This window comes from Anas platyrhynchos, chromosome 1, assembly GCF_047663525.1.
Source record: "Anas platyrhynchos isolate ZD024472 breed Pekin duck chromosome 1, IASCAAS_PekinDuck_T2T, whole genome shotgun sequence".
Lineage (NCBI taxonomy): Eukaryota > Metazoa > Chordata > Aves > Anseriformes > Anatidae > Anas > Anas platyrhynchos.
This window is the reverse complement of record NC_092587.1, coordinates 89,406,682-89,428,870: the sequence shown is the minus strand read 5'-3', so window position 1 is coordinate 89,428,870 and position 22,189 is coordinate 89,406,682. Positions and strand designations below refer to the sequence as shown.

Sequence of the window (22,189 nt, the reverse complement as noted above, 5' to 3'; positions counted from 1 at the left end):
CCGGGTGTCCGCTGACCCCGGCCCTCCCCGCCGGCCGTGCGAGCGCGTCATGGCCGCCTCGAAGCCCGTGGAGGCGGCGGCCGGCGGCGGCGGCGGCGGCTCGGGGCTGTCCCGCTGGCAGCTGGCGCTGGTGCTGGGGGCGCCCATGCTGCTGGGGGCCGGCGCGCTGTACCTGTGGGGGCGGCGGGCGGCACGCCGCGGAGGCAAGGGAGCGAGCGAGAGGAAGACCCCCGAGGGGCGGGCGAGCCCCGCGCCCGGAGCCTGCGGAGGAGGAGGAGGAGGAGGAGGGGGAGGGCAGCCCGATGGGCCCGGCCACCAGGAGACGGTGAGAGAGGGGCTGGGGGATGGGGTGGGGGGGTACGCAGGGCCTCGGGAGCCTGCAGGCGCTGCCCCAGCTCGGGGGGCAGCGTGGGGAGGGGGTGGGCGGCTCCTAATCGCGTCCCTTGTCCTGGGTTTGCTGGCAGCAAAAGTGTGCTCGGTCTTGAAAAGTGTCTGAAAGCATCCCGCCGGGAAGCGTGCCTCAACCAGGTGAGTCTGAAGCTGAGCATCGTGAGTCAGGGCTCAGCGATGCTGCTGAGAAATGGCCTTCTGTGGAGAAGACGCGGTCAGAGTCCTTTAAAAATAAAATGTCTGCCATGAAAACGCAAAGCCTGTGTCGTTAAAGCAGCTGAAACTTCACAACAGACTTCACCTAAATAGGGACGCTCTCCAGTCTTAGATTTATCTTGCTATAAATGACCTTCCTGAGAACTTCCAGGTGAAGCTGTCTCTACAAAACGTGAAGGGCAACATGGAAACTGAAAGTCCAGATCAGGTCCACGATTCTCTTCTATATCCGTCTGTGGAAAAATACCTCAAACGTGCACTTTCTGCACACCTGCAGTGACTGTCATGTTGTGCTGCTGAGGTGAGCTTACCACTGACAGGCACACGTGAAGTGTTAGGCTTGGCAGACTGGTTGGATGAGGAGCGCAATTGGTATTATTTTAATTGTGATGAAGTATGTGGGTTTTTTCCCAATGTTTATAGTAGTGTACTGAACCTAGTCTTAAACTTGGCTTACTGGAACCAGCTTTAAGCCATGTTGGCTTTGATAACAAAATCCCATTGAGGTATTCCTGCATTTTATTCTCCCATTCTTTTATGCTGCTTAGACTACCTCCAGCTGTCTGTCAGACAACAGTTTAAACTTTTTGTCTGAAGTAATCGGGATTAAAAAAATAACTGTTTGGGAGATACGGGATGGTTGGTTTTAGCAAGATTAACATTACGCAAGTGAGGGTGCAGGCGGTGGTAGGAACAGGCATGGGAGTGGTGAGGAATGTGGCAACTTCATAGCTACTGAATCACAGATACCCTCAGGCATTGCTGGAACTGCAGTGAGCTGCAAAACCTATGCTGGACCTGGAGGCAGTGATTTGTTGTTAGTTCATGGACAGCAGTTCTGGGCAAGCAGCACAGGGAGGATGAAATCGAACTTTGTTTGCTGTGGTAGCTTTGCCTGGTGGCTGAAAACAACGTCTGTCACCTTTATGGTGTTGCACTTGCTACACGTGAGCTCTGGGTTGCAGGCTACTCATGCCCTTTATCTAGCTGCAGTGACTTTGCTGTTGCTAGCTCTGGATTTCTTGGATGTATTTCTCATTGCAGTATTTGCAATTGAGTGGTTTATGGTCATTCTGTAGCTGAACTTGAAGCAAGAAGTAGCTTTCATATAGCACTTGATATAAAACATTTTGTGTCTAGTACTTTCAAGTTGCTCCCCAAGATAAATTACTGGTGGACTGTGCATCTAAGAGTAAGTATATGGTTGAATGGTATGGTCCAGAATTCCTTGAAAAGTGTTGTTGCATACTGTAGTGATGGAAATTACTTGGCAAAGCAGTCAAAGATGGGATAAGATTTGCCAGATTATGTGAGACAATAGAGTAGCTGGTCTAACTATGGTTGCTACAGAAAAATTAACGTGGTTGCAGCATCCCTTTACGTGTCTGGGAAGGACTGACTTCCTCTTCCTCATATCCAAAGACGAGATATTGCGTAGATGTCATGTTTCCATACTTTTTTTTTTGGTAGTTATAGATATTATTGATAAGACCCTTGATTCAAAACACAACCTTTGCAGATGCTTTTCTTGACTACCTTCACTGTAGTGCTCTGCCTTTCTGCTATGTGAATTTTTTAAACTCAGTCATATTTCAAATGCAAATCTGCGTGGTGGTTAAGAGCCAGTAATTCATTTCACAACTTAAACACAACTGGGATATCTTCTAGAAAACACAGTAATGGTCAATAATGGATGGGCCACCAGTAGCTGTGCTTATGTGTCAGGCAGCTAGTCTTTTACTTACGTTTTTAACATAGGATCTAAACGTTACTTCCGAGATTTCTGCACATCTCATTAAATCAGCTCTTGCACGCATTTGAGCTGCTCTATTCACTGTTTCTGAAGACATGATCTGGATTATTTTTTTTTTCTTTAAAAATTTCCAGGGTCTAAAATCTTCTTTGTTATTTATACAGGCTTCTTACTATTTTGCATTCAGTTCAAGCTTTTCTTTTAGCTGCTGCAGAGGCCTCACATTTTCCTCCAGGCTGTATCTGCACTAGAGGAGTCTCCTGGCATAGATGTACTGGCTGACTGCGACTGACATTGTGTTGGCAGAAGCCCTTAGCACAGGTGTTAGGTCACGAAAAGCCAAACTACTCCTGAGATTGCTTCTTTTGTAAGCATAGCTCCTTGACGATATAGTGAACTGGTATTCTTGTACCAATTATGATTAAAAATGTATCTATGGATGTCCTGATAAAGGTCGTGAAGTCATACTGTGTCTGTTCGTTACAGAAGTTGTTGTCATTTCTCATTGTTTGGGTGGAATGTGTTTTAGCCACACAGTAACAACAATTGCTTTTTGTATGCTCTCTAGTTTGTGGTGAATATTGCTATAACTTAAACATGTTGGAAAATTAAACTGCTTTGAATTTATTACAGTAGTTTGTATCCAGTTGATTCGATTGTGTTTTTTTACTTTTTCCATGATAATTTAGCAAGTTTATTCCCTCCTTGTATGAGAGGAGCAAACAGTGGTTATCCAGTGAGGTAATGCATTGGATGCTTCTGCGTTGTTTTTTTTTCTTCTTAAGATCATTTCCTTAAGCAAGCCTGTCCTAGTCCAAATCTCCCCCATTAACTGTTGCATCAAGTTTCTGGGCTAACCCTGTGGCTGTGGCATTCCAGGAAGCATTGAGCTCAGTTGATTCTCTGGCACTGCGTATTGCAGACAAAGCTGGTTTGGTCTATGGCAGGGCTTTGCTGTTGTGCACTTCCTCGCTCAACATTTTCCTCTGAGCTGGGTGTACTCACTTGAGCGTAGTGGTGGGTGAGCGTGGCCCAACTCACTGGCTTGTGCGATGTCACGTTTTCAGGATCAGCAGCCAGCTGGTGTGGCTTCTTTCCAGCATCTATTTTAATAGCATTTGCTGAATGTTACCTATCTCAGTGCAGAGGTGTTAAATCACTGCATGAAAGAGTTAGAATTCTCTGTCTACGTGTGTTTATATTGTTATGTTTACTTATTCTGAATTAATCCAAGCAAAACACGTAAAACGTCATTTCTGTTGTATTGTGCACCTGTTGCGTAATAAATCTCATCAACCTGCTGTAAATTCTATGTTCCATGTCAGCTGGAGTGGACAGGTGTGGAAAACTCTTAGATATGTGTGTGAAAGTGGTAGAACAATTGCTAGACTCTTGGCAGCCTGTGCAGCTCGCTTATTCATGGTAGGCGTGGATGACGCTCGTTTGAAAGGAAGGTGACTGCTGAAGAACACTGACAAATTGTACTGTAAACTTGGGCTTAATTATTTATAACACATCCTTGCTTGCGCTCTGAATTTCTATCTAAAGCTTGTGGAAATAGTTCTTCTGTCTTAAACCCATTTATACTCAGTTAATGCTTTTCAGTGTAGGTCCGAGATAAGACTTGAGGTGAATGTTAGTCAAAAAAAAAAAAAAAGGGTTATTCAGTACTAGTGAAAATAACACTTTTTTGATGCCTGATCTTATCAAAAGGGCCTCTTGGTCCTCTCATTTGGAGAGGAAGAAAGTGGTCTAGACCTCTAGGGCATCTTTGGAAGCTAGCAAATTAATATTGTCGGAAGCGATAGCCCCCCTCCGTGTCATCTGTCAGCCAAGGGCTTGTGTAAATCCTTTTCAGTCAAAAGAAAATGCTGGAACTCACCGCTCATCTTTCTGTTGTGAATCGCTGCCGTCGTTGGCTGGCAGCAAATTTCTTGTTCTGCTTTAAAAAAAACAATGTCCCTCTAAGACAAAATTCTAAACTTCTGCTTTGACCATGCTGGCATTGCTGGAGGTTACTGCTCTTTATTCTTGCAGCTGCCAGCCTGTCCCTGTGAAGTGGAGACTGTTTGCGTGCAGTTTCCGAACATTTTGTGCAGAGAGCACGTTTGCTGAGGTTAAAGTAATAGCTAACAAATTTTTGCCTGTGCTATCTGGTGTCTAGAAAGTTAGGAATCTGCTCACTTAGTTGCCTAGAAAATTGAGTGCTTCTCAAATATACAAGTGTTCTTTGGCTTAAAGTCTAGGTTTCAAGACTTATTAGTGAACAGCTGCTAAAAGCAGCCCGAAATACTGAGATACTATTTTTTCAGGTAACTTCTGAGTTGCTAACAAATTTTGAAATGTTGTCAAGATTAGAAAAAAGCATATATCTTCACTGAAAGGAGTCTATTGAGTATTTTGTAGTATAATCATTGTAGAAGCATAAATGGTGAGTGTCAGGATAGAGTAAACCATGATGCATGTCAAAAATTGTCCTGCTTTCGGCTGTGATAGAAAATACTTATTATAGTTTTGGTTTGGCTGTGTCAAACATCTGTTTGACAACTGGGTCTAAATTTAAAAAAAATAAAAAGAAAAAATTGAACTGTAGAGAAGTGTTAGCGAAAGTTGCTGAAATTGCTGCCTTTGTTTTGGCATCTGTAAAATTGGCAAGACTCTTGTGATGATAGTTTTTTTTTTTTAACACTTGCTGGTTTGCTCTGACAAACCAGTCAGAACAAAGCTGGACTGTTCAGGTTTTACGTAATAAAAACAGTTCCATCTGTAGGAAATGAGCTTGCAACGTGAACTTGGTTTTAAAGAAAAGTTAAAATAAAATAAAAAATAAAATCCCCCTGTGGGCATTAAAGATGGAATCAAAGGATGTTGTGTTTCTTTCTTTCTTTTTTTCTTCTTTCCTCTGCAAATACATAATCAGAACTGGCTGCCATGATATCCCAGACTCCTTTATTGAAGGAAGCATGGAAAACAGACTTCTTTAATAGAAGGCTCTTTCTGCTCTGCTGGCTTCAGGTAGGGGTGCTGTCCTCTGGTTTTGCAGTGTAAATACAGAAGTTCCTGCATTCCCAGCATCTGCAGTGCAAGTGTCAGAATCTCCCTGCTGATACAGTATTTGTGCCCTGAAAGTGTATCTTCTGTCTTTCCATGGGATGTCTGCCATAGAGTGTCACTTGTCATTGGTGGGAACGAAATAAAATTCCCTCCTTGTTAAGTTAGGATTAGAAGGAAATCTTCCTTGGAGGAACTAAAGCTGCTCTTTGGAGGATAAAGGCTGTTGTAGATTGTACTTAAATGCAGACAAGTAAACTAGTCTTTAAAACTGTACTAGAATGCCATCATACAGCACCATAACTCTTTGGTGAATGCTCATCAGAATTAATCCAAAGCAAAGCAAGACAGAGAATTTCAAGATGCCCTTCATTTTGTGCTCACGTATTCAAAAAAACCTGTGGCATGTTTCAGTGTTGCATTTATTTATGCTGCCTTGTCAGTCAATTGATTATGAACTTTATTTAATTTTATTGAGCTGGTTTGCTTGTTGCGCTGAGCCCTCAGGTTGTCATCTTCTAGTGAAAGGAAGTTCTTTGTCTGCATGGCCCTTCATTTTAGGGACAAATGATGTGCAGTGTGTCACACAGAATGTTACTGCAGTAACTGCAGTTGTCATGATCAGCTGAGTAGAAGCAGTGAAATTGGAAGATGGAACTGTTGCCTTCAAAAAGAAAAAAGTCCAAAAATATTTTCAGTCTATTGGAAAATAACATCTAGAATTGTTATGTGTGCAAGAAAACTGAGGGAGGTGTTTTTTTTTTCTGTTTACTTCTGGTGAGGTACCATGAACTTTGCTTGCATGATCACTTTCTTACTTGTGCAAGCCTTCAATGTAGCAATTGAGAAGAAGGACTGAAAGGCTGACAAGCAGCAGCTTAAAAAAGTTGGAAAAAGTTCTTCAGTGTTAAATCTGAGGCTTGACAAGCTTTCAAAAACCGATCATTTGTTAGTAACTTTCATTTTCTTACTTGTGCATATAAAGTGATAATTTATAATATCCAAAAAAAATAACAACACCCAAAGCAAATGGAGAGAAGCGTGGCATTTAGGTTTTCAGTGGTTTTGGGGCTTCATCAGGTTATACTGTATATGTAACTTACTGTAATGCTATACTGTAATGTAACTTACAAATTATTAAGCTTCTTTGAACAAAGTTACTGATTATAAGAACTGTTTAAGTTTCACAAAACTGAAATAAAAGAAATGATTTATTTTTTTCCGCCCAGGGACATATCTGGGCAAAATTTTGTTCCATGACTTGTTCCATGACTTTGATAGGTATACCAAACCTATAAATGAATCCACTATTTTCTGCTATTTTTTCTATTGCAGATGAGTGATATAATTGGTGAGAAAATAAATTTCATTAGCATCGTTATTTAAAAAAAGAGAGTTGACATTAAAACTTGGCATTGCGCTTTATAAGCAACTCTGAGATGCAAATACACCATTTTGTTATTTTTAATGCACACTTCATACAGTCTGCATGGGATTTGTTATTCACAGGGATGCGATGCTAAGCAATGTTGTTCATATAAGCCTGTATCAAAGTGGGTTTATTCATGATGCAGAGCTATATTGGCCTTTGCACTTAACACATCAGCCATTCAGAAAAGATATATTGCATGCATGTAGAGGACTGTAGCAGAGTACTATGACAAAGATTGCAGAGATAAAACCAATCAAGACTTAGGAGTCTTGTTTAAGGCAGCATAACAAAAAAAAAAAAGAGTTGATTTCCTTCTTACGTTGGCATTGCTTCTGACCGGGACCACAGGTCTGGATGTTACAGCATGGCCCAGGTATCCTGTATGTTTTTCCTTTTGGTACCAAGTGACTTGTAACAGCACTGAACTTTGTAGGATATTTCACAAAGATGTTTCTGTTCTGGTTTGATGTAGAAACGCAGAAGGAAAAATTCAAGCTGACTTTCATGCATTTAATTTTGCCTGTTACATGTATTAGTTAAAAGAGGAGCAAGTGGTGTCGTAGAGGGAGCCAAGTTTATAACATACTTGAAGTAAATGGGAAGTAAAACCTTCCCTTTAGATTTAGGTTGAGTTTTGAAGTAACAATTTATCAAATACACAGTTACTTGGCTCTCCCTAAAAGTTTTTGCTCACTGGTTCTGGTCTGTATCCATGCCATTAAATACCATATACAAAAAGGGGTGAAGCTGATCTTTTTATCAGTTTGAACTTAAATCATTAAAACAAAAATCTCGAGAGCAATGCAGATTATTTTGTTCTGTGAACAATGGAGATGATAGAGATGGCTTTGCTATAAGGCCGGTGATTGGTGAGGTCTGACCGAAGAGCTTTGCTGCCAGTAGGGATATTTAAGAAATACTCTCCCTTATATGGTTTCACTGGTAAGCCTCTCTTCAGGAGAATGTCTGTAGGGTAATTGTATTCCATTTGAACGTCTATTTTTATGTAGGAACCTAAGTCTGGCACCCATTATCTGATTCTCTCATGCCATGATTGGAAACCAAGCCTTAGAAGAGGGGCCTGTAGAGCTATTTCTAGTCCCCCTCCAGGTTTTGTGTTTTAAAAATGAGTTAGATACTAAAAATGATCAGACTGGCATGTAACAAGCAGGCATCAAGGAAAGCAAGTTGTTGAAAAGACGTTTTGAAGTTTGTCTTAAAGTTATTTGGGTATAGATTGTGATGCTGGCAGTGAATGAGAAAGGAGAGGAGACACCAGTGTAGTCAAAGAAGAGATAGAAGTGTTGTCAAAAAAGAGCATTTATGATTGCAACCAAATCACTGAATCATATAGGTTGGAAGAGACCTCCAGGATCACCTAGTCCAACCTCTAACCTAGCAATCCTAGCTGATCTTTTTGTGTGTGTGTGTGTGATTCAACAGGTGAGATGTAGTGAACCCTGCAGCTATTGCTCCAGGCATTGCTGCTATCAGTTTTACGCTTTCCTTCCTCAGAGAGGTCAGTAGAACAGCACATGTGTTCATACCTTTGGTCATTTCAGTCTGGTAGTTCAGCAGGAGCAGCCTCCAAAGTGATGATCACTGAAGCTAGACTGTGAAAGGAAGAGAACTCGAGAAGATGGGTGGTAGGATCTTTAGCAGCTCCATATGTCTTGAATGTGAGTCACAGCCCGTTGATTAAAGAGAGGCTTTTTACATCTGGTTCCTCATAAACCACGTTCAATAACTGGTCTGTAAATCTAGGACTTACATGCACATGTGACAATTCTGATTCTTCACACATGCAGATGTTCAGCGAGCAGCACAGAACTTAAAGATTCATTTAGCAAGGTCACAGGCCAGTTAGCAGTTTTCCTTCCTCTGCTAAGAATGATAGACCATGATGGTTCAATGCTTTCTATCAGTGGATGGATGAGCAGGATGTGTGAAGCTGTAAGGGAGGTGGCTGTGAAGTTAATTAGCCTCATACACGGAAGGCAAAGCAGCTTGGTTTTTCCCTACAGGTTTTATTCATCTTGCTCAGTAAGTCTGTCCACAAAGAATTTCCCTTATTTAGTTCATATTCTTCTGAGTCAACTCTTTACTTATAGGCTGTATGTGTCTCAGTAGGAAACTTTTCCTATTTGAATTGCTTTGAAAGCTTTGTTTACTTCGTGCATTTAGTCTTTGGAGAAATAACTATTTCAATATCAGTGAGAGATCTCATTGGTTCTTCTGATCACCTTTCGGTTTAGATTAAAACCTGTCAAGCTTTCCGAAGAGAAGTTACTGCATTGTTTAATTGTTTAATAATAAATAATTGTCTGCTCTCTTGTACACTTGCAAAAGAAAATATTTTTTTTTTCTCAGAAAATAGAAGGGGGGAGATTTTCAGAAGTCTGGTCTACAGCTTACCACTCGGCTCTTTTTTTATATCTTTGAAGTTGAGCCCTTAAGTGCATTGCTTGTGAGCAGTGAAGCTTTTCCCATTTGAACTGATCTATCACTTTCTTTTTCAGAGCCCTCTTGATAGAGCTCAAGCGGCCAAGAACAGAGGAAACAAATTTTTTAAAGCAGGAAAATACGAGCACGCTATTCAGTGCTATACTGAGGCTATCAGCCTGTGCCCTCCTGAGAAAAACCTTGATCTGTCTACCTTCTATCAAAACAGAGCTGCTGCCTATGAACAACTGGTAAGATGTAATCATAAGTTCATTCTAAAAAGTCAAATTTTAAATTATGTATGTTGTCATTTTTGTCTGAAAGATCTCAGATGGTGATATGGGCTGCTTCACAAGATACTACAGCTTGCAGCTATTTTTCAGTAGTTCATCACTCTTTTCCACGTGTAACTAAAGCTATTTTCTGTTAACTGAGTCCATTTTATCTGTCTTACGTAATTCTTAAGTGCCTCTCTCTTGTAAGATAAGGTTTTAATTTCTTATCCTTTGAAACAACTTTCTTGTACACGTTAGTTTAGTTTATCTTTGCAAGAGTGTTGCTTTGTTGAGCAAAAAGCCAAAGGGTTGCTGCTTCAAAAATTAAAAAAAAAAATCACAGAACTCCTACTAAAGCCTAAGCCCTAAGTTTTGCACATGTGGAAGCAACATTTGCTTGGTAGCTGTGTATACATGATGTTAGTTTTAGAAGTCAGCTTGTATTTTTTTGCATTACTATATCATTAGTGGTAAATTGCCGCAATACTGGCTTCTGTGGCAAAGCTGGTGAGCGGAATGGAAAAATTGGCTTCATGTAGTCTGAGGTATCAAGTGAGAGACTGATTCAAGAAATTGAGCCTTGAAAAAGGAGGGATAGAACAGTTCTAGTCTAAACAAGTACAGCTTATAACACTAATTCATGCCGTAATTAATGAATGCATAAAAAATGTGGTTCCTCTTTTTCAGTTATTAGAAAATTCTGTTTCAATCACTATTTTTTCAGATAAATGGATTTTAGTTTTTAATAGCCTTGACCAGTTCTGTTCCTACATGATCATTTATCATTCCTTTGTGGTAACCAGTGTAGTGAATTGAAATAGCAATTATAAGAAGAAAAAAAAAAGAACACCACCAAATGAACAGTTTCAGCACTTAGATAAACTTGTTTGTTGGTTTTCATTATAATTTCGTCTGTCTTCTATTTTTTGTGTACCAGTCTTTCAGTCCCAACATTACCTCCTGCAAATATCTTTGCATCAACTCATTATCTTCTCCCGTATGCTTTGTACAAAAACTGTCTGGTTTCGTTTTTCTGTAGGAATTCCTTTTCTGTTTTGTGGCTCTTCTGGTGCAGGTGGCTTCCAGTGGCGCCTGGCAGTTTCTTACTGAGAAACTTAAAGAAATAGAAGCAAGCAGGTAGAACCAGAGCCCTGGGAACTGCAGCTACTGTTAGGTGGGCATGACCCTGGAGTTGGTAGTGGAAAGCTATTATCACGCAGCTGAGTAGGGCTTCTTTCATCATGTTGTTTTTCCACCCACAGCAAAAATGGACAGAAGTGGCACAAGACTGTACAAAGGCTGTTGAGCTTAATCCTAAATATGTAAAAGCTCTCTTCAGACGTGCAAAGGCTCACGAGAAACTAGACAATAAGAAGGAATGTTTAGAAGGTGAGTGTCTCTTGGCACATCGGAGATGATAAAAATTCTTTTGTTTTTTACTTTTTGTAACTAGAGTAATACATAATTATTTGTTAAATGCCATTCATAGCTATTGCAAATACATTTTCTTCTATGTAAGAAAAAACCTTTTCTGTTTTTTAAGCTGTCATCAGCTTAGATCTGAAGTAGCTGTTGAGAAATTCTTCTTACTGTAGCCACTTAGTGTTTTCTCTTTCCAGGAAGCTCCTTACATGTTAAAGCAGAATTCATTTAACATGCTGAATAGATAACCCGGACCACAGTCATTCTAGTTCCATACAGTACTAAAGATTCTTCTCTATTTGTTTTAGAGAAAAAGTAGTCTGCCAAAAACTAAGGTGTTTTTACAGGTGGAGATGTATGGTCAGGAACAAGAGTGTTACGGTCATTTAATGCATTTGACAGGTGTTAAAGGGAAGGCAGTTCCAGTGGCATTTCTTTCTGATGAATAACAGTTACGAATATTGGAACAGATTAAAATAAAAATCCTTTTTTCATATTAACACTATGTATTTGGCAGAACCTACTGTGTCAAATCCCTGTAAATACTATTCTGCTGATGCAAGATTAAAAGGCAAATGAATTTTCAGCAGTGCTAATGCTGATTATCAAATAAGGACAGAAAACAAGGTAGTGTTCTGATGACTGGCAATTTCACTGTTAAAGATCAAATTAGTTTAATTAGGTGTAAAAATACCTAAGAATTAGATCTGCTGAAATAGAAATTAAATTTGATTTTATTTATCTTCTGGCAAGATGCCTTCCTATCCCGTTGGACCATCATAACTAGAAATGTATAGCTTAGGTCATTCAATCTAGTCCTTTGCAATCACTCGTGGACTACAGAAGAATCCATAGAATATTTACTGGATCTGCCAAGTGCTTGCTGCAGAACAGCTGCACTTCCAGAGTCCTGTAATAGTATCTAAACCTTATGAAGTTGAAATAAATGGACAGGATAAAAACTTCAGGAGCAATCAAATGTCCATCTGATAGCATGCCAATTTTTAAATGTAACTCCCTTGTGATGTTAAGTGGTGATGCTCATAGCAATTGCTTTCAATTTGTATTTGACTTTATTTTGTAATATGTTTCATATCTGAAAATTATATGTGCTTTTTTCCTTTCTTCTGGATTGCAGCTGTTTTCTAATAAAATACTGTGTTTATCTGCCAACCATGTGTAGGCAATAAAATCCTTGGAAGTAGGGTATGTCCACGTAATGGAGGAAAAGCAAAAGCAAAACAAAAATTTGCCACCACCACCAGTAAAAACTCCCTCTAGAGATCCATAGCAGCATAATATAGGAAGATGTAGCTGCCTTACCGAAGTCTGGGCACTAGTTTACAGCTGCCTGCAGTGAGTAAAGCATTTCTGCCAGGCACTTAAGGTGGTAGAATATGGTACTGCTGCCATATACTCTTTTATGCTTTTTCTGGCTGTATTGTGTTTTCCAGGGACTCCTATTTTTCTTGACCATGCCAGAGTTGTAGGGAGTTGCTATGTGTAGCCATGTATGATGACAGAAACGAGAGCAAAAATCCAGGGTATTGGATGGCGTTTGAATTTCAGGTCCAAACTCTGCTCATCTTCACTTTAATAACCTTACACAATGACTTCATGGGAATAATATTTGAAGCCTTCTCCTAGATTTTGTTTGCTGCTTCTTCATTGATGTGACTGGAGTTTAAATAAAACATGAATAGGAAGAATCAATGGTAATATTGCATTAATTATGCGATAATTAATTGCATGAATTCCCCATCCCTGGAGGTGTTTGAGGCCAACTTGGATGGGGCTTTGGGCAACTTGGTATAGTGGGAGGTGTTCTGGCCCATGGTAGAGGGGTTGGAATTAGATGATTTTTAAGGTCCTTTCCAACCCAAACTATTCTATGATTCCATGAATGATAGGCTCCAGAGAAATAAAGATAATGTATAATAAGAGTGAATTTCACACTATGAAACATTATTCAGGGAGCAGTGGATTAAGATTTTCAGATGCTCTGTGTGTTAATGGAAGAGGTATGATATGGATTAGCACTTTAAATGGCCTTGCAAGGTATTTCTTTTAAAGTTGTTTTCCAAAGGTGCAGAGGTAGTTAGAAAAAATAGGGGATCTAATATAGGAAGAGTTCTTAAAAACTGAGAAAGGACTGAGCTGTGATTGATCAGAATGTGAGTTTTAAAAGTAGAAAACTGTGTTGTGACCAATCCCAAGAGACAAACTGTGTTAGGACTTTTTCTGTGAAGATAATACAAACATAACTACTATCTACTTAATTACTATCAAAGCTTCAAAGTGTTGAAAGTCCCTGCTGGAGGTATGAATTTTTACTATTAATCTAAGTGCATTTGTCTTTAGATGAAGACATGAAGATAAAAAATAAAGGTTAATTTCCTTCATTCATTGTCATGAAGTCATTTTATCACAAGGAGATCATTTTGAATACCAATTCATGTCTTTGAAAACATGGTAAATGCAACAAACAGAAAATTGAAGCTTTTATCGATTACTGGATGTGTGTTAATTTGACAGTAACCCATTGCTATTGTGGCACGCTTTTATGTATTCCAGTGACTATCAGAATTTGCCTTTAATCTGTTATTTAATGGTGTTTCCTAGATGTCACTGCAGTCTGCATTTTAGAAGCCTTCCAAAACCAGCAAAGTATGTTATTAGCTGATAAAGTTCTCAAACTCCTTGGAAAAGAAAAGGCCAAAGAGAAGTACAAGGTAGGGCTTGTGACTCTGCTTAGAAATTCTGATTTCACCGGACTGTTTAAATGTTGATTGTTGGCATTTTGGCAACTGTTGTAAGTCGGTTGCTGTCTTCATCTGCTGAAGTGTAGAAATTGATGTGAATGTTTCTGATTATTATTGTTATTATTATTACAAAACTAGTGTTTTACTTTTGTTGTTTTCCTTTGGGACCTGGTCGAACTTTTTGAAACCTCTGTAGGGAAGAAAAGCCTATTTCTAACCAGTCAGGTTATTTCCCTTTAATAATCAAATTTATTATGACATTCAGGAGACCCAAAGTTGATGTGTTGCCTTACTTACGGCTTTTCTGGACTAGCAACATAATGGAAGCAGCATGTGTTAGCGCAGCAGTAGTCAAACGTTCATTTGTATATCAGGTGGAGTTCTGTGTGTTGAGATAAGAAGGTTTATAAATGAAAATGTGTAAAAAAGATTGTTTGTTATAGAATGACTAGCTTAAAGTGAGAAGGCTGATAGGTTATTCTTGGCTATATAAATAGAAATTTCATGCAGGAAAGAACAGGTTGATAGTGGAATTCATGGGTTTTAAAAAGTGGCAAAATAATACTGTTTAAAACCAACCAACCAACCAAAACAAAACAAAAATACACAAAAAATGATGCAGGGTGAAGTTTTGTGTTCTTATTTGTGGTCAGGCTTCCTAATTCATCTTCAGAAATATGCCTTTATCTCCTAACTACTACAGATTATTTGTGACAGTCGTTGTCTGTTTCTGTTCCATTTCTGTAATTAGGTGCTCATACTTGTATTTTTCTATTTGGGCACTCAGATTTCTTTGCGTAAATGTTGGGAAACTGCCAGCAGCGAGAGTTGTGGAAGTACAGAGATAGCCAGGAACAGACATTTTAAGTTACTCTGGGTTTACAAAAGGTTGGGACAGGTATTAAAACATGCGTGCTTGTTATTTGTGACTGTGGTTTAAGTACTGAAATGCACAGTTGTTTTGAGAAGCTGATTTTCTTTCCCGTAGAAACTTACATAATTGTGTGGCATTGAGGTAACAAAAAATGAATCATGCTTTTAGTATGGTAAGCACCATAGAATAGGTGTGCTTCATACAGGCAGTATTATGATAGAACTTCATAGTGAAATTGGGAAGAGTGTATTCGGACTTCTTTTGCAGGAAAGATTGAATTGTAATTCTGTTGTGCAAGAAACTTTTTATGGTTATACAAAGGATTTTACACTTGAAAGTTGTTACTTCTCACGCTTCAAGGAAAATGTTTGGTGTCTGGGCCAAGCTCAAGAGTTAGGATATTGTCTCACTAGTCTTCATTGCAGTGATAGCAGCTTCTCTTAGCCAAATTGCCATTCTGAATCTAGTTGAATTTAGGCTTATGCTTAAATTACCAGCTTTCATTTTTCACAAGGTTTATGTGCACACACACTGGAATGTGTTATGATGTTGTAAGAGTCCTTATTTCTGGCCATACAATGCCTTTTTTCTTTTTTTTACTCTTAAATATATTCACTTGATTTCTGCTTGTGATGCATGTTAAATTTTGATTTGAAGCTTAAATAATCCCTAAATGTCAAAAATAACAAACAATCAAATGAAATAGTGGAAAGTCATAACTTGGTTCTTTCCTGATTATTTTTTTTATAATCATATTTATCCATTTCCACATTTACTATCTGATTTTACTATCTAATGACTTGAAATTTACTTTTCTCTTTCAGAATCGTGAGCCTCTGATGCCCTCACCACAGTTTATTAAATCCTACTTCAGTTCTTTCACAGACGATATCATCTCCCAACCTTTGCTTAAGGGTGAGAAATCAGATGAAGATAAGGATAAGGAAGGAGAGGCTTCCGAAGTAAAAGAAAAGTGAGTATACAGTACAGTTAGGGATTATTTGGTGTTGGAAGTTTTTAGTGGTTTTCACGTTCTGTTCAGTGCAAATTGCTGTTTTACAGTACTTGCCATGAGATACCATGTGGTAATAATGTAAACGTATGATTTACATTATTTTGAATAATAAATTTAATGACAAAATCAATAAAGAAAAAATACTTCTTAAAATATTACAGAATAAATAATATATCAGTATTACAAAGGAAACTTTTATTAAGACTGACTGACTGTTTCCAATCTGTCGGTGGCTTTAATCCACTAAGCAAAGTGAATAAAGTACAAGATTGGACAATAGGCCGAATATTTGCTACAGTACTATGGTACGGTTTACGAGATGGAAGGATTAGAGAGTGCTGAATGATACTCCTGGCAAAAGGAATGTTTTATGTTGAAGAAGAGCTTCCAAGGAAGAAAGCAAGTTAGTCTTCACTGAATCCAGGACATTTAGCTGAGAACAAGGCAGTAGTACCAGCAATTTTTGATCTGAAATCCTTTCTTCCACATGCAATCTGCACATTGCTTGGTGCAATATTTAATTTTTGTGAACTGGAATACCATCCCACCCCTTTTGTTTTAAAGCAGAGATTATTGCTGTCCTTAATGTGAAAAACATGCAAGGGACATTGAAATCATTGAAAACATCCAAATCATTCAAATGAAACTAAGATCAAGAGGTGAAAAACAAAACGAAACATAACACCTTATTTCTTTCCAATGTTATTTGGGCATGCATGTCTGTTTTTTTTTTTTTCAGTCGGTGATGGTTCTGTTGAGGAGTATTTGTAACTTTAATTGCAATGTTAGTGTTGTAGCTCAGTATAGCAAAAAGCTAGTGTTGGTTAAGTTTTAAAGAAAAGCCTTAATTGCAAATACAATGTTCAGTGAACACAACTGTTCTTACATCACTTACAGCTCTGGCTATTTGAGAGCAAAACAATATATGGAAGAAGAGAACTATGACAAAATTATCAGCGAGAGCACAAAAGAAATTGAAGCAAAGGGAAAATACATGGCAGAAGCGTTGCTTCTGCGAGCAACTTTCTACTTACTTATTGGCAACGCAAATGCTGCCAAACCAGACCTAGATCAGGTCATCAGCATGGAAGATGCAAATGTGAAGGTAAGATTTGTCACAGCTGGACTGTAGTGTGGGTTGAGAAAACATGTAAGTTAGATGATAAACTTATGTTTATCGTTGTTATGTTTATGTTAAGTTAGATGATAAGTATAATTCAGAGATTTTTTTTCCAAGTTTTGAGGTACTTTAATGGAAATGGTCTATTTTCTTTTTACTGTTTTGTAAAATATTTTTTTTCAGAGGATTGTATATATCAAGCATCTATGCTAAGCCATAAAAAAATGAAAGAACAAAGGAAGTTGAATCAATTAGAGGCTTATGGAATCTGAAAAATCAGTTCATAAATAAGAGGAAAAAACCATTAACTGCGCTTGCATATTTAATGGTTGCTAAAATGCTTGTGTATTTGTATGTGTAGGGAAACTGTCCTCTAAAGAATTTGGGTGGGGGATGAAGATCTGCATAGATGAAAGCATAATTTCAAACATTTGAAATTAGGCAAGGGAGTCGACTGATTTAGACTTCATATGAAATTTATTCATGCTTAGAATATCATATGTCAATAGGGGAAAGTAGTCAAATGAAAAAATTAGTGTAATTATAACAAAGTCCTGAATTGGGAGACATGTTGAAGTGGCTAATACTTCTTTGAACTTGTCTTTTTACAGCTCCGAGCTAATGCTCTGATCAAACGAGGAAGTATGTATATGCAGCAGCAGCAACCCGCACTGTCCACTCAAGACTTTAACATGGCTGCTGATATTGATCCTCAAAATGCAGATGTTTACCACCATCGAGGACAAGTAAGAAACATCAGAGATTTTGTCCCAATACAAGAAAGTTTCAGTGTATGCTAAAAGAAAAGCACAGTACAACAGTTTATACTGTTTCTGGCAGAAACAGGGGAAGTCCTCCTTTGGAACTACTGAGAAATAAATACATGGTGAAGTTTTCAGGTTCAGGTCAGGCAGAAGCAGCAAATTTCTGTAGCTATAGGAGACAGTGCAGAGTGACAAAGGTTCAGCCCTCTGTCAACAGGAACTCTTAATTAAAAAGTATTAAGGCTTATATACATTTACAGAGCAGTATCTACATAGGAGAAAACTACGTGACAGAAAATAGAACCATGTGTTCCTGCTAACTCACAATCTGCAGCCTAAACAGGCATCTGTTCAGCTCATCCCTCTCCCACTTGTGATGCTGCTGTGCCCTTTAGTAATTCGTAGGCCTGAAGATGCCTGCTTCCACTGGGCTGTAATATGAAAGGTGCTGGAAGGAAAAGGAGACATTGCCATATGGAGATATGCTAAGTTGTGTTTTGTAGGGAAGACTTGCACAGATCAAGTGCCTCCCTCCATGAATTTATTAGATCTCTTCAGTGCTCAGAAATAAGAACAGTGTTACTTATTAATTAAAGGGGATGAAAGTTTTCTGCAGACTGAAAATTAGTATTTTAAAGTAACAGTAAAGTATTTTAAAGTAACAGTAAAGTAAGATGGCAAAGTAAGTTCCATTCTTGTGGAAGAATTAGACTGTCCTAAAAAAAAAAAAAAACAAAAAAAAAACCTGAAATGCCAGTTGTGAAGGCCAGAATGTTTCAACATCCAAGTAGTCCATAAGCATTAACTACAGAAAGGCAAAGTGACTTGAGAAAATACGACATAGTTTTGGAGACTGGACATTAAGCTAAAGCAATAATGGAAACTCAGTATTCTCTAAAATGCAAACATCCTCAATTCCTACATATGGACACTGCCTTTTTATGTATGAAGCTGAAGTTTTATTAGTAGATCTGTTGTTTTATGGTAGTGATTTTCTTTTTTAGTCGTGGATTTTGTAAGTTTCTAGATACTTCTAAAACTGAATTGTGGACAATATGAGTAACTAATGCTAACCGAATTATCACTTAAGTGTATGAAGCACAGATTAAATGCAGAAATAGGATTTTCTTTCATTCTGGTTAGCTGAAAATCCTGCTTGACCAAATTGAGGAGGCTGTGGAAGACTTTGATGAATGTATCCGATTACGACCCGATTCTGCCTTGGCTCAAGCACAGAAATGTTTTGCACTGGTAGGTAACTTGCTGGCTTTATCTGTGTGCTCTTTGTTTTTAAAGAGATGTTGAAAACATACTTTGCTTCTCTGCTGTCTTCCCATTTCATGGAAGAGTATTGCAACAAACATCTCAATCTCTTCTAATAATAAGGTAGAGAAATAATGCAACAAGAGATGCTTCATTTGGAGCATGGGTTTACTATTATTTTGCAGTGCTCATTATTTAACAGTAGGTCATCTTTCCTGTTACGTGGTAGAGGAACACAAATTTTCACTCTAATTATATGACACAAAGGTTCATTTAAATCAATTTTAATGTGTAAAATATCCATCTTCAAGAAATTGAAAACAAACATATTTCAAGCTACTACAGTGGCTCTGCATACAGGAACCTCCTGTGGAAAACTTTGCATGGTGTGGGCAAGGAACTGTTCTAAGCCTGGGATTTCTAGGCTTTTGAAATGGAGGGAGGCTTTTGGCAAAAAAAAAACTCTCAAGCCTTGTGGCTTCCCGCTCTGTCATCCTTTTTTCTCTGCTAGTCCACTCTACCAAGGCTTAAACACACATTTAGTTCCTAAAACCAGGTCGGGTAGGGTGTCACCTTCTGGAACTTGTAATTATTATGACACATGCTGGGGAAGTGGGTAGGTCTAATGAGCCATATTTTCCTTTTCTTGTTTAATTTTGCCTTTTCTTTTTTTTTTCTTGAATAGTATCGCCAAGCCTATACAGGAAATAATCCTTTGCCTGTGCAGGTAGCCATGAAAGGCTTTGAAGATGTCATAAAAAAGTTTCCAAAGTGTGCTGAAGGCTATGCTCTCTATGCTCAGGTACCTGCATTTTACTGTTCCTTAATAAATGTTGCAACATCAGGGAGTGTGTATGCAATTTGGGAGTCAAATCTGTGGAATTAAAGTAGTGGTTTTATTCTGACAAATAACATGCTCTGGTCAAAATACACATGTAACAGAGAATGCCATTTCTTCTTTAAGAAAATGTGTTGCTAATTCTAGTAGAATTATAGAATCGTTTATGTTGGAGAAGACCTCTGAGATCATCTAGTCCACTGTCAAGCCCACCATTAAACCATGCCACTCAGTTCTACATCTACATGTTTTCTGAAGACCTCCAGGGATGGTTACTCAAGCACTTCCCTGGGCAGCCTGTTCCAATACTTCACAACCCTTTCAGTGAAGAAATTTCTCCTAATATCCAACCTAAGCCTCCCCTGCGCAACTTAAGCTGGATTTAACTCCATTCATCACAACTCTTTGGGCCTGGCCACTCAGCCACTTTTTACCCAATGAAATGTATGCCCGTCCAAGCCGTGAGCTGCCAGTTTCTCCAGGAGAATGCTTTTGGAAATAGTGTCAAAAGCCTTACTGAAGTCTACATAGACCACATCCACACTTTTCCTCATCCAGTGAGCATATTGCCTTGTTGTAGAAAGAGATCAGGTTCATCAAGCAGGACCTGCCTTTGATAAACCCATGCTGACTGGGCCTGATCGCCTGGTTGCCCTGTAGGTGCTGCGTGATGGCACTTGAGATAATCTGCTCCACGAGCTTCCCTGGCACCAAGGTCAGACTGACAGGCCTGTAGTTTCCCAGATCCTCCATCCCGCACTTCCTGTAGGTGGGTGTCACATTTGCTAGCTGCCAGTTGACTGGGACCTCCCCTGATAGGCAGGACTGCTGATAAATGATGGAAAGTGAGCACTTCTTCCAGCTCCCTCAGTGCACTTGGATAGATCCCATCAGTTCCCATAGACTTGCATACATCTTAAGTGTTTTAGCAGGTTATTAGCCATTTTCATGCGGATTTTGAGGGCTTCATTTTGCTCCCTGTCTCTATCTACCAGCTCAGGGGAATGGGTGCCTGGAGAACAGCTGATCTTGCTGCTAAAGACTGAGGCAAAGAAGACATTTAGTACTTCAGCCTTTTCCTCATCTCATGTCACTGTGTTTCCCCCCACATCCAACAAAGGATGGAGATTCTCCATCAGTAGAATCAGATGTTCCGTTTCAAAGTCGGGAAGCAATATGCAATGTTTTCTTTTGATTCCTTTTGATCAGACAAAAAAACTGAAGCAGAAACATTTAAAAAAGAAGTTGAGAGTTGCACTTGGTGTATGTGGTGGGTTTTTATGTATGTGGTGGGTTTTTTTACTTGCAGTATTCTTAACTTGTTACTTGGGGATCTGCCATTACAGATGGTCCTGTGATCAGTAATTTTTGCACCTAAAACCTAGTGGCTTTCTTCTAAAAAGCCTTGATTTTGAAACTTAATTGTGGTAACTGGTGTGTCTGGCCTGCTCTCTGGTGAGAGAGCTATATCCGATCTTACATCATCAATATAATTTCAATTAGAATCAACCTACCACAGGGTGCATGTCCTGGTTGCGTATTGATATACAGGTTTCTCTTTTGATGCAGGCACTAACTGATCAACAGCAGTTTGGCAAGGCTGATGAAATGTATGATAAATGCATTGATCTCGAGCCAGACAATGCCACAACATATGTTCATAAAGGGTATGTATTGAGTTCTGGTGAATGAATGCAAACGGAAGGTAGGTGCTTGGAAGTTTACCCAGGAGAAGTAACTTTGCAAAAATAGCTTAGTGCTGCTAAATGCATTTCTACAATTTCTCTTGATGTCTAAACAGTAAATAAGACTGTAGTCTCAGTAAATTTTCATTAGTGTTTGTTCCTAATTGATCATTTGCTTGAAGTGCATCTGACTCTTACTGTAGCCTCATCTTAATGTCTTCCATGTCCTACCCTTTAAACCATTTGGGATCTTTTTGTGCTTACTTGATCTGGGTTTTGGGGAGTATGTGCCTGTTCTAAATTTTCTCTTTCCTTTGCAGTTTACTTCAGCTTCAGTGGAAGCAAGATTTAGACAAAGGTTTAGAACTCATAAGCAAGGCCATTGAAATTGATAACAAATGTGATTTTGCATATGAAACCATGGGAACGATTGAAGTGCAAAGGTAATTGAAGTACAGTGTTAAGAATTCTAAGTTACTTTTGAAATTACAGCAGTCCTTTAGATGTCCCCATGGATCTTAAACCTTTCCTAAGATGATCTCCCTGGTGCAGTGGGAGGCCAACTCTTATCTGTTGTCATGACTGCTGTTCTGTAACTCTTAGGGAAGGGAAAGCCTTCCTTTTATCTATGGCATAATTCTGCTTTGTGATTTGGCCACCTTCATACTTACTGGACAACATGCAGATGAGTGTATGTGTGTTTAAATATATCCCTTCTGGATTTAAAATAACTTCATTGAACCTTATTAGGCTCAACGTGTATCTAGTGTAGTCCTTAAACATATCTTAATGGACCATTTGTACTAAGAAAACTGACCTATACACCCAAACCTACTGTTTGGGTTTAAAAAAAGTGCTGCAGAGGTGCAAAGATTGATTTGTTGGTA

General features: G+C 38.8%; 1 protein-coding gene across 2 annotated transcripts in view; it reads left to right on the top strand.

Annotated features, from left to right (window-relative positions):
• The window catches only part of TOMM70 (translocase of outer mitochondrial membrane 70), a 287,143-nt gene continuing 264,954 nt past the window's right edge, over window positions 1-22,189 (top strand). For both annotated transcript variants that reach the window (XM_038175607.2, XM_072044665.1), the window contains exons 1-11: window positions 1-325; window positions 9,362-9,535; window positions 10,822-10,948; window positions 13,604-13,713; window positions 15,442-15,590; window positions 16,530-16,737; window positions 17,364-17,498; window positions 18,660-18,767; window positions 19,465-19,581; window positions 21,187-21,284; window positions 21,623-21,745. In XM_038175607.2, the coding sequence (XP_038031535.2) occupies window positions 50-325; window positions 9,362-9,535; window positions 10,822-10,948; window positions 13,604-13,713; window positions 15,442-15,590; window positions 16,530-16,737; window positions 17,364-17,498; window positions 18,660-18,767; window positions 19,465-19,581; window positions 21,187-21,284; window positions 21,623-21,745 (1,625 nt within the window). In that variant the 5' untranslated portion in view covers window positions 1-49. The remainder of the gene's footprint in view (window positions 326-9,361; window positions 9,536-10,821; window positions 10,949-13,603; window positions 13,714-15,441; window positions 15,591-16,529; window positions 16,738-17,363; window positions 17,499-18,659; window positions 18,768-19,464; window positions 19,582-21,186; window positions 21,285-21,622; window positions 21,746-22,189) is intronic.